This window comes from Dendropsophus ebraccatus, chromosome 10, assembly GCF_027789765.1.
Source record: "Dendropsophus ebraccatus isolate aDenEbr1 chromosome 10, aDenEbr1.pat, whole genome shotgun sequence".
Classification (NCBI taxonomy): Eukaryota; Metazoa; Chordata; class Amphibia; order Anura; family Hylidae; genus Dendropsophus; species Dendropsophus ebraccatus.
This window is the reverse complement of record NC_091463.1, coordinates 73,664,146-73,676,238: the sequence shown is the minus strand read 5'-3', so window position 1 is coordinate 73,676,238 and position 12,093 is coordinate 73,664,146. Positions and strand designations below refer to the sequence as shown.

At 42.8% G+C, this 12,093-nt stretch overlaps 1 protein-coding gene across 11 annotated transcripts in view; it reads left to right on the top strand.

Annotated features, from left to right (window-relative positions):
* The first annotated feature begins 409 nt into the window (after positions 1-409).
* RYR1 (ryanodine receptor 1) overlaps positions 410-12,093 on the top strand; it is a 92,987-nt gene continuing 81,303 nt past the window's right edge. For all 11 annotated transcript variants that reach the window (XM_069943325.1, XM_069943326.1, XM_069943324.1 and 8 more), the window contains exon 1: positions 410-597. In XM_069943325.1, coding sequence (XP_069799426.1) covers positions 550-597 — 48 coding nt within the window. In that variant the 5' untranslated portion in view covers positions 410-549. The remainder of the gene's footprint in view (positions 598-12,093) is intronic.

The window sequence follows — 12,093 nt, the reverse complement described above, 5'->3', positions numbered from 1 at the left end:
AATAATTTTCCATTTTACCTTTTTTATCAGCAAATTTTTTATTGGTTTTTGGTTGTTTGTTGCTTATTTTCCTGTCTCACACTTGTCTACACACTCGATACGATCGCTTTTTATTATTTCACTTTTACTTCTTTCTCTCCCTAAGACTTCGGTTTAATGACTTCAGCAACTTTGTAAATTTCCTATAATCATTCTTATTTTATTTTTTTTTTACATTTTTTTTACCTACAATCCTCTTTTTCCTTTTCGCACTCATTGCTATATACGACTCTCCTTTTTTGCATCCCAGACCCTCCACCCCCCTATGGAGAATTTGGCTGGTGCTAACCTAGCTCTCTCCAATCAGTGAGTAGAGGAGGGGTGCACAGGAGAGGCTGGCAGGATCTGTCTAGGTCTGTGTGTGTGTCATCTCTGTACACAGAGAGAGGAGAGCACGGCCGCCTCTCTCTCTCCCCCTTCTAATCAAACGGATTACACTTCGGTCATCGCCACAAGCCAGCAACACAGGAGGGGTCATCCTCTATAAGGCAGGAGGGTACCCGCAACATCATGGCCGAAGGAGGAGAGAGCGAGGATGAGATCCAGTTCCTCAGGACGGTGAGTGTAATAAGACATTGACTTCTCTGTTTCTGGAAAAATATTCAAAATTTTTAAATAATTGCCCCCTTATCTTATGACCCATTTGGATTCCGTTCTATATAAACTGATGGCTTAAGAGTCCAATGATTGACTTCATACGCACAAGCTGAAGAGGTTAATTTAGTGGAGGAAGGCAATATATAACATTACCCTGAACAGAGACACCTGTTGGACTCCAATCACTACTGTGACAAGCTGGAGAGCAGTGGGGGTGTTGACACTCGGGAAGGAGGGGGATGAATTTGTGAGTGACAGCAACTGAACGGGAAACATAGCTGGGGTGTGAGACTCTGGAACTACTTTAAGGAACAGAGTTAGGGATAGGGAGGTGGTAAGTTCGAGGGGGGTAGTGTGGGGGGGGGGGGAGTAAGCGTTTTGTGTAGCCTATAAAGAGTAAAGTATCACAGCTTGTCCATTTGACAAATGACTATAAATAAGATAGGATGTTCTTGGGTTTTAGAGTGCTAGCTCCTGGGACTGATATTTGCAGCATTACAGGGTTCTCAAGTCTGTGTGCAATCGGTGCAATTTTTAAATAGGCCATTATGCTGTGTTTTATGATGGCATATTATGGCTCATATTCTACAGTGTCTATCCTCTATGGTAGCCATTACATGTTGGCTTTTAGATATGTTAGCCGGGTGTTATGGCTGTGCCAGGGTGCATAATTTGTTAGCTGGGTGTTATGGCTGTGCCAGGGTGCATAATTTAATATCCGATGACACCATCTTAACAGATACACCATTGGGGAGGGAAAACAAAAATATATTTATATATATATATATAATATATATTTTTTTTTTAATAATATTTATTTTTTTTAACGCGGCACCACTGTTCATAAGGTTATGCCTTAACGTGAACTAAGCTGAGCTGCAATACCAGAGATAACCTAATGGATAAGTGTAGCCCTGTTACTGGGGGGAAAAAGTGAGCTGTGCTGCAGTTCCAGATATGACCTCAAAGACGAGAGTGGCGCTGTTTCTGGGGGAATAAAGTCAGCTGAGCTACGATACCAGATGTAACCTAATAGACGAGTGGCACTGTTCTTGGGGAAACAAGTAAGCTAAGCAAAGATGCAATTCTAGATAGGACCTAATAGACAAAAGTGGTGATGTTCTGGGAAAGTAGGGAATTGCTATATTATGAAATTGCCAATTGTGCACTTTTTATTTAATTTTCTGCCTTTTATAAATTGTGCTCATATTAACCCAATGAAGCTCTGGGGAATTTATAGTTGCAACACACACCGGATATCTTCGCAATATATGGCTCCTGCCTGTGACTTGAGAGTGATAATATTATATTAGGGGATTGATAGTTTAGCAATTTCCCTATATATAATCCTGAACAATCAAGAACAACCAAACTTTCCAAGATATAGTGATATTGCACTGGTCTCAAGTGTCTGTTATATGAGCGTGAGCCTGGTACCAAGAGAGTGGTACTGAGGGGTCACCTGGCCGTGATACGGCCCCGACCTCTGCCAAGTTTCCTTAATGCTATGACGTCCCTGATGTCTTTAGTTCACAATAGCATCTGCAGCTGGCAGTCGCTTGGGAGCCAGATTCATAGGGGCCCAGGAATCACACGTGGCCCCTTATTCTGATTAGAGAACATCCAGTAAGAATAGTAGAATTTTCCAGTTCTTTCTTTGGATCTTTAAGATGGCTGTGCAGGTTGTAGACAACCCAAGTACTGTACTTGATGATGATGATGATGATGATGTGAGTCAGTTGAAAGTCAAGAACCGACCACTATACTGCACCATGTAACAGTTGTAGTCTATAGGAGTACATTTACATGCAACTTTTTCACACGACTATATAGAACTTTAAATCAATTTTTCACGCTTGAGCTACTTGTGTGACTAGTGTTACACATGAGACCTTTCTTACAAAGCTGTACAAAGTATGAATTGCCTCTGATGTGTTTTTTTCTGCTTGCTGTTTTTTTCTTCCTGTCTTTTTTTTTTTTTTTTGGATAAAACAATGGCTCTAACCTCAGGGACCCCACCATAGGCGTAACTAGGAATTATGGGGCCCAATAGGAATACCCAGTATGGGCCCTGTAAATCCTTGTGTCTAGGGGGTGATGCATGCCTCGCCTCCCCCCTCCCCCCCCGGATGGGGCGACTCCTCAGTAGGGCTCTCCATCAGCATCCTATGAGAGCTCCTCTGAGCATCTTGCCAGGTGGAAGAGTGTTCTTTGATCACTGTCCCCTTCATTTGAAAGCTGCTCCAAAGACCTGCGCTGTCCCGGGGGGGGGGGGGGGGGGGGGGGGGTTTGTTGACCGAGGAGCCACGCCAACCTAAGGGGAGTTCCTTTGGCTGTACCATGAAGACAGGCCATGCTCTGCCAGGGGGTCCGGGCCCCCAGCCGCACGGGCCCCTTAGCAGTTGCGTGGCCTGCCTTCATGGTAGCTACGCCACTGGACCCTATTATTCCCTACTTAGAATGTCTTAAATGACAATTTGACAGTTCTCCTGCACTCCACCAGTGTTCCCAACAACTAGATCCATACATCACTAAACCAGTTAAAGGAGTTATCTGGGATTTTTGTTTTCTTGCAAAAATAGCACCACCCCTGTATACTTACCTGTCCCACTCTGCCACAGCTGTCTGTTTCCAGGCTCCCTCTCTGCACCACTGTCAGCATTTCCACAACATCCGCTGACAAGCTGCCCCCACTAGAAATGGCCACTCATCATACATACCTGTTTAGTCACAGCCTCACAGGAACTGCCCGCAGTGTCCCTTCTCAGTCCCTGATTGGCTAAGCGGGCATTTCTGACTTGGGGCCGTGATGTCACAGGAATGGGATCTTTGGGAGCCCAGTGGGGGACCATGAGCGGTGGCACGGGGACAGTTAAGCAGGACTACTTTATTATGTTCCCCCCTACCCCTTCCCCTTCACTGTTGTCTGGAGTACCCCTTTAAGCTCCATGCAATCATAGGAAGCATATCATTTTCTTCGGTAATAAAAAAAAAAAAAAACACTTTCGGGTAACCACAACCCTCAGAGGCCAATCAAAACTTCTGGTCGGTGACTTTTATCAGGGGCTATTTGGTGGGTGTGATCCCTTATGTCTTAGTAAAAGAGATGCCTTATAAAAATGCTCTTTGACCCTTGATCCCCTCTATAGCATGGGTGTCTGTGCATGTATGTGTGTGTGTATGTATATATATATATATATATATATATATATATATATATATATATATAAATAATGTGTGTGTGTTTTATATTGCTTCAGCCAGCCCTTGTTGCGATTACTATAAAACATCTTTTCTACGTGGCATATCCCCAGTGCTAAAATCTTTAGAAAGACTTATATATAGGTAAAATATTTTATTTTTTTCTGTAAACTTAACTTTTGGTCACTGAGTTTACTGTCCCTTTAAGAACTTATGTATATGGTCCTTGGCTTTTACCTATGGTGTGGCCTACACATATATACTGTCCCTTTAAGAACTTATGTATATGGTCCTTGGCTTTTACTTATGGTGTGACCTACACATATATAGGGCGTGTGGGTGTGTTGGTGACCGATCTGTCATATCTCTGTAGCCAGAATCTGGGCCTCCATAAGATTCCCTGTTTACAGTCCCTCTCTTTATGCTGTCAGCAGAAGAGGAGACGGTTCACCTGATCTATAAAAAGACGGAGTGAAGCCTGAGAGAGCAGGAGGGAAGATGTGGCCTAAATTATTTTCAGCAAAGAGCACTGGGGGCCTCCCTGTGATGGTCATAATCTGCCTGCTATGTGCCATGTTGTACAGGCCTTGAAACGCGTTGTCACTATAGCTCGGTCTACCTATGGTACCTGACGGGAACACTCTGTATCTATGTCATCACCTTCAAAAAAAATCTTAAATATTGGAAAGAAAATGTTTTATTTCTCTCACCTGGTAAAATAATTTATGAAATATTAATCCTGTTGGGAGAGCTTGGGCTCTATGCAGCAAGTTGTAGGATGAGTAAGAATAAGCTAAATTATTAAGATGGAGGGAAGCGTCTTTGATGATTGTTCCATGGAGTAGCAGCTGCTTAGCTTTATACAGCAAGTACCTCGCGTTTCAGTATGCTGCATTTATGGCTATATTGCTTCATCTAATTGGATGAATACCATATAGACCTTAAAGGGGTTGTCCAGCAAAGTGTTTTTTTTTTCTCTCAGGTCAACTAGTTTCAGAAAGGTATATAGGATTTCTAATTTACTTCTACTTAAATATCTCAAGTCTTCTCATAGTTATTAGCTGCTGTATGTCCTGCAGGAAGTGGTGCTTTCTTTTCAGTCTGACACAGTGCTCTCTGCTGACATCTCTGGCCGAGACAGGAATTGTCCAGAGTAGTAGCAAATCCCCAAAGAAAACCTCTCCTGCTCTGGATGGTTCCTGTCTTCCTGATAAGGGGGCAGCAGAGAGCACTGTGTCAGACTGAAAAGAAAGCCCCACCTCCTGCAGGACATACAGCAGCTAAGTGTAGGAATACTGGAGATTCCTAAATAGAAGTAAATTACAAATCTATACAATATTCTAAAACCTGAATCTGAGGACTAGAGTGGGGCTGTTTCTGGAAGAAAGTGATCATATTTTTGTAAGCATGGATAACCTCTTTTGAGAACATTGTTCCGTCAGCAGTCATGTCACTGTTAGACGCTGTTTGGACTATTTGACCGGTCCTATAATGTCTAGCTCTGCAAAACAGGTACTTCCAGTTGTGTTGATGACGTATTACTAGACAAGTCAAATGGCGGCACCAGCAGTAGGACAAGTGCCTGTTGTGGGTCATCCAGGCTGAAAATATACGGTTGAAAAGTAATGGAATATTGCTGTGTGCCATGTGGGCATTCCCACTATGGCACTTCTCTAGCATAATCCATGACCAGGGAATTACTGACCCCCAAGGGGCTCGACCACCTCCCCCAACCAACCAAACCCCCCTTCCCCCCCAATAATGACAGATACCATAGATTTTCGGAAAATATGGCCACAGCAGCCTTTTATTAAACAGCCACAAACAATAAATAACATTTTAAACTCCATGTTAAACCACCTCAGCTTAGCCCCCCAGTAGGCGGTCCTCGAAGCCCCAAAATTACTCCCACTGGCGGTCCTCCATTTTAACCTTGCACAAACCAGTCACTTGCAGCTGAAATTATGCAGCCTCGCAAGCAAAACTACAACAAGGTATGTGCTTCCTCTTCCACCAGCCACGCTCTCACTTCCAGTAACATTAGTAATTTATCTGCCAGTTCCCACCAACTCTTCCACCATAAATGGATAGGGAGTCCGGAACCACTAGTTCCCTCCCAAAATCTCCCCAATCAGAGAGTGCCACCCGACTTTGAGAACCCTCCACTGTGAAGCTGCTGCGACAGGCTATCCCCCCTCCCCAACTACAAACAACCTTCACCCACGGGCACCTAATAGGGCAGGAGTTTCCTCCAATGGCTAAAGCCAAAAAGTACCCACCCCTCCCCAGGCATCCTCTACATACCCCAATGCCCCCTTCTACCACAACCCTTGCCCCCACCAATCATTACCCCGCCTGACCTCTACACTAGCCCCCCATACCTCCACCACCCCGGGCAGTTAACCCCTTCAACACAAAGATACTTTTCAGTCCCTTTGCAGCAAGGCCCTGTCATGAAGACCTCCACTTAGTGGTTTTCAACCCCCTAGTCCGGCCTTACTTTACTATCTGATCAGCTGGTGTCATATTGTTGAGGTCTTTACCTGTGTCTTGCATTAAGGGCCCATTATCTTTTCTCCATACAGCACAGTTCCTGACATGGCACAGTGCAAAAAAACTATTTGAAAAAAAATCTAAAAATGGTCAGATGGTGATAGCAGCATATTTTAGTGAGGAAAAACTAGAAAAAAGATTCTATTGGCTTTTATGGTTTGGTAATATCTGGACACTAAATGGTAGAATTGTGTGAAAAATACACAACATAGCGGTATTATGTGGTCATTATGTGACAGTATTATGTGAAAAAACACTACATAGCGGTATTATGTGGTCATTATATGTGTAAATACACTACAAAGCTGTATTATGTGGTCATTATATGACAGTATTATGTGAAAATACACTACATAGCGGTACTATGTGGTCATTATATGGCAGTATTATGTGAAAATACACTACAAGGCAATATTATGTGGTCATTATATGGCAGTATTATGTGAAACAACACTACATAGCTGTATTATGCAGTTATTATATATCAGTATTTTTTTTTGCATACTTTTAATTAGGTATTCCTTATCTATTGTATGTTATTTGGATACTGAACAGTATTAACTGTTGTTGTATGGCAGTACTAATGAGAACTGAGTTATGAAAAGGGAGTTATCCTGGGATCTAAAAATGTAATACTGTCCTCACTGAGTTTTACCCTTACTTTACTAAGTTGCAATTACGGTATGTGGGAGCAGTTTTGCCTGCACATAGTGTCCAATGGCTGCACAATGTAATGGCAACATCATCTGGTCATTGACCACCACATCATAGTAGTGGATTCCCCTGCATGTGGCACTTGAAATGTCGTACTTGACCAAGAGACAAGGCCCGTCGCCTCCAGGTGAGGGGAAAGCTATCGGCATGTTGGCCCCATCCTAGAAGTAGAGAGAGGATGACCATATATTATAAGATCCTGGGACGACCCCTTTACATTGTCTCTGTAATTCCCATGAACAACATCCTCTGGAAAGACATTTTTAAGGAAACTTCCCTGAACCATTAGTCATTAGGATGGTCCCTGGCGGCTGCTTCTTGCCCCACTGGCCTTGATTGACAGATCTTTCCTTTTCTCAAACAGGGTAGGCTGGTGGGGTGAGAAGCTCCCAGGGACTGCTCTGATGCCTGGTGGTTCAGGCAGCATGAACGTGATGATGAGTTCCCTTTTAAGCATATTATTTTAATGCAGCTTTCCAAGACTTCTAAATAAAGACAAATTTATGCATTCATAGATCTACTAGTCCAAATATTCCTGCATTACAAAAGTTGCCGTTCAGGACCCCCGGAAGGCAGATGTGATGACCGTTTTATCGAAAATAGATACAACTGAAGAACTACAAAAAATAGACGAAACATATCTGTTCTGCATTGGCTGTGAATAACAATCCTTCCCAGAAAAATAAGGGTGAAGATTTTTATATTAATGGAAAACAAGTGAAGGACTGGTCATGTGAGCAGCGGAGATGCAGAAAGGTTACCATGGCAACCTCATACACTGTGGCTGCCAGGAGTTGGAGGCGATTTTAGGATCTTTTGATTATTAGATTTCCCATCATTCTTGAGGAGTTCGCTATTTACATCAGCAGAACAATGACGCATTGGTATCATCAGTGTTTTCCTTACTGATATGAATGAAAGCTGTCACCGTGAATGCTTTTTGTTTTATTGTGACTTTATATTGTTAGAATATATGGAAATTCAGATTATTCATCATAAAAGACTTTAGAACCTGAATGATCTGCATTTGACAACCAGTAACTAAAGAAGTTGGCCTAAGGGCCCTAATACACGGCCCGATGACTTTCTCTCCTAGATTAGCGCTCGCTAAGGGTGGGTTCATACTGAGGAATTCTCGCGGATAATATTTGCGGAATTCCGCTGTCTGTCCGCGCGCCTTTCCGCCGGCTCCATAGACACCATTCTATGGGCTGGCGTATTCTGTTATCTGCCGAAAGAGGTGACATGTCACTACTTTCAGCGGATAGCGGAATACGCCGGCCCATAGAATGGTGTCTATGGAGCCAGCGGACAGACAGCGGAATTCCACGGATATTATCCGCCAGAATTCCTCAGTATGAACCCACCCTTACTACCATACACTACATACTGCTCCACGCTGCCTGACAGCCTGCTAGTTTCGGACAGCTCCTGGCACTGTCTGAAGTCACAGGCCACTCAGCCAATCGCCGGGACAGTGGCACGGCGTGGCAGTGGGCCGAAGCTAGCAGGCTGTCAGGCAGCATGGGGAGGTATGTAGGAGTTTATTTATTTATTTTTTCTTTACACAGTCACAAGCGGTTGGTCGTACATCGCTATTACACATAACAATGCTCGCCCGATGATTTTAGGTCTGGACGTTTCATCAGCTGTTTGTTATCTCTGTTACACAAAGCAATAATTGGCCGAATCAACCTGATTATTGCGCCGTGTAATAGGGCCCTAAGGCTGCCTGGAAAACATGGGTAGAACCATAGGCTGTATCCATATTTTTTTAGGACTCCCCAGGGTTGCATTCAACTTCGTCAGCCACTGGTAGTCAAATGCAGATCACTTAGGTTCGGAAGAACCCAGGGGTGCCCATGAGTACGAGTATCTTGTATCAAGATTTCTACCAAGCCAGTCATCCCACAGAGTTCTGATGCTGCTTAGGCAAGGCTCCTTGGTAGCCCCCCAGCCTCTTTCACAAGTCAAGACCAACCAAAACCTTTTAACCTAAGCTTCTAAGTAAACAAAGTACACAGAAGCTCAGTATTCTGGAGAAGGACTATTGTTGTTATAGTGCACCTTACTGCCAAAAGTACTATTTTTGTATTGCAATGAAGATTTGCTTAATAAATTTGGACTCAGGTTACTCCATCCTACACTTGTTCTACCTTTTTCAAAGCCTAGTGTCTGTGTACTCAACCCCAGGCTTTGGCTTTGAAAAAGGTAGAAGAGGTGTAGGGCATACCACTCCTGGTCACTGTGACCAGTTCCTAGTTGGTACACCTAACACCTAGTTGGTTCACATGATCATAAAAAATAGATCTATTTTGTTCTTGTTTTTTTCCCCTGTAGTTAAAATATGAATATTATGGACAAAAAAGGGGACTGATGTATTAGGTGAATAAATAATTTAATATTATTCTGTGGTAGCCATCTCACTTTGCAAAGAAACATGGATCAAAAGGGAAAAAGTTTTTATCCCAGAGGTCTACACTATATATTCCAGCTTAAAGAAAATGGATGGAAACTAGTCACTAGAAACACATGCCATTCTTGTATGTGTATGTGTGTGTGTGTGTGTGTGTGTATATATATATATATATATAAATAATTATTTTTTTTGATTTACTCATTCGTTGTCATCAAACTGCTGTCCGCAATGTGATGCTGCATCCAGACATGTAGTCCAGTAACAGCTGGAGGTGCTGAGGTCTGTAGAGCGCAGCTGTCCCGGTGTATTAGAGTGCTCCTATACAGCAGATTTAGCACCGGTCAGCCTCCCGTGGTACTTGGCTGCAGGGTGTGAGGCTTGTCATTAAGCTGACTGAAAAGACAACTGAAATAGCAAACTATTATCACAGAATAAGAATTTACACCAACGCAATATATTACAGCTCTGTACAATGTCCAAGTTGTATGGATCTGCACTATAGCAGCTATACATGAGCTCAGTGTGGCTCCTGTATGATTTGTACAGTAAAATTGTGGTATGGTCCATATTCTGAATGTACAGCATTGCTTCTAGAGACACCATGGTAATGATAGCTTCTATAGATCTATTTTTATTAAAGTATTTGTTTAGTACCCATCCATTTTTGGCGCTATCCTTTTCCGTAATATTAATATGTATGTTAGTATACCTTTAAAGTGACTGTACCCACAATCTGTCTTTGGGTCCGTTCGGCAGGTGATGCAGTTATTGTCCTAAAAAACAGCTTTTAAACTGGCAGCCCTGTGCCAAACAGCCGTGGCCTAGATTGTGTATGCATTTGGCTGGCACAACCTCTCTGTCCCTCCTCCCCGCCCTCCTCATCATTAGGAATGCTCCAGGCAGATTTTCTACTATTCCTCAGCTGTGTGATCACGGCACATGGGCTGGATCGTTAAGACACCTGTGCAATGATCAGACAGGAGAAAATGTTCTAGGGGCATTCCTAATGATGAGGAGGGATGGAGGGGTGGTGCAAAGTTAGGGCACACATATTCTAGGCCATTGCCGTTTGGCTCAGGGCTGCAAGTTTTAAAGTTGTTTTTTAGGACAATAACTGCATCACCTGCCGAACGGACCCCAGGACAGATCTTGGATTAAAAGCAACTATCTGAAGGTACAAGTGGTTTAGGAGGGACAGATTGTGGGTACAGAGTCGCTTTAAACCTTTTTTTGACGACACCCCAAAATAACATAAAAATGGTCTTCTAGAGGAGCAGTCTTCTCACAGATGATGGTCAGTATACATGTTATATGATCAAACTGTAAAATCAGAGGAAATCTAGTCTAGATGAAGGGATGGCTTTCTGTAAGAGGTGACCTTTTGGACAGGTTTCCCTGTATTTCTGATTGATGTCCCCGTCCAGCCCATAATTACATTGACAATTTTCAAACAGAATAGCAAAGAATTACTGTACATCATCTGCTATGTCGCAGTTCTGTTCCCTACACAGATGGAAGGGTATTATGGTGGGTCCGATTGCTTAGCTGTGAGATGGTGTAAGTATCCTGTGTTTCCATTTCATTGGATTTAATTCCCTTTGACATATGAGTGCATCTTCAATAGACATCTCAGTTTCCCTCAGTGGCTATAAATCCTGAACTTTGTGCTCCTGATGGTTTTACCTTCACTGTACTCAACTTCCATAATGCACTTGGAATTGGTCCAATTTATTTCTCCCTTTATGTAACCCTTACTGACAACACAACATCCTACATTTGTGCACTTCTCTCACATTGATTTATATGATTGACATAGTAAAGTATGATATACTATTTGATTTTACCACTTAATTTTAAAAATATTCAGAATGATATTGTTACATCGACTAAGGCCCGATTAACACTCCGGCTACATGTCAGCTACACATCTATACATCCTGTACAAACAAGATGGCCGACCATGTGTTTGAGTCCTGTACATATACAGGAAATGTTCTGATAAAGGACCGAAAGTACACAATTTGACTGAACTTCGCTCTTTAAAATCAGTGGGTATATCGGGCATTGGCATGCCATATTGACAGGTTGCCAACACGTAGCCCAAAATGGAATGGAAATGGTGCCTATTTGGTTTAGATCTCATCATGTCAACTTATGGACTCTGTCAAAGGTGCTCTAAACATTTGGGGTAATGCTGCATGGGCAACATGTGAAATTTTCGGAATACCTGCGCCAAAAAATGACTCTGGGCTATGTGTACCCTAACGGGAAGTGTGATCGTATGATCAGATGTGGTTTTACCTCCCGTTTATTAATACAAAGATATGGCTTCTCTAAAGACCTCCTTCAGCAGTCCATCCAGATTCTAAAGGTCAAGGTCTTGCACAAGCAGAAAGTGGGTCACCATTGTTCTGGTGGGCGTTGTAAGCACAGTGTGGCTGACTCATATGTCATCATGTAACCAGACGGTTCTGATCCATGGCTGCACAGAACACAATAAAAGGTCCAGGACAATAATCATGGTGTTCATAGGCATTATCTGTGTGCAGCTGGTGTTATGATCAAAACTG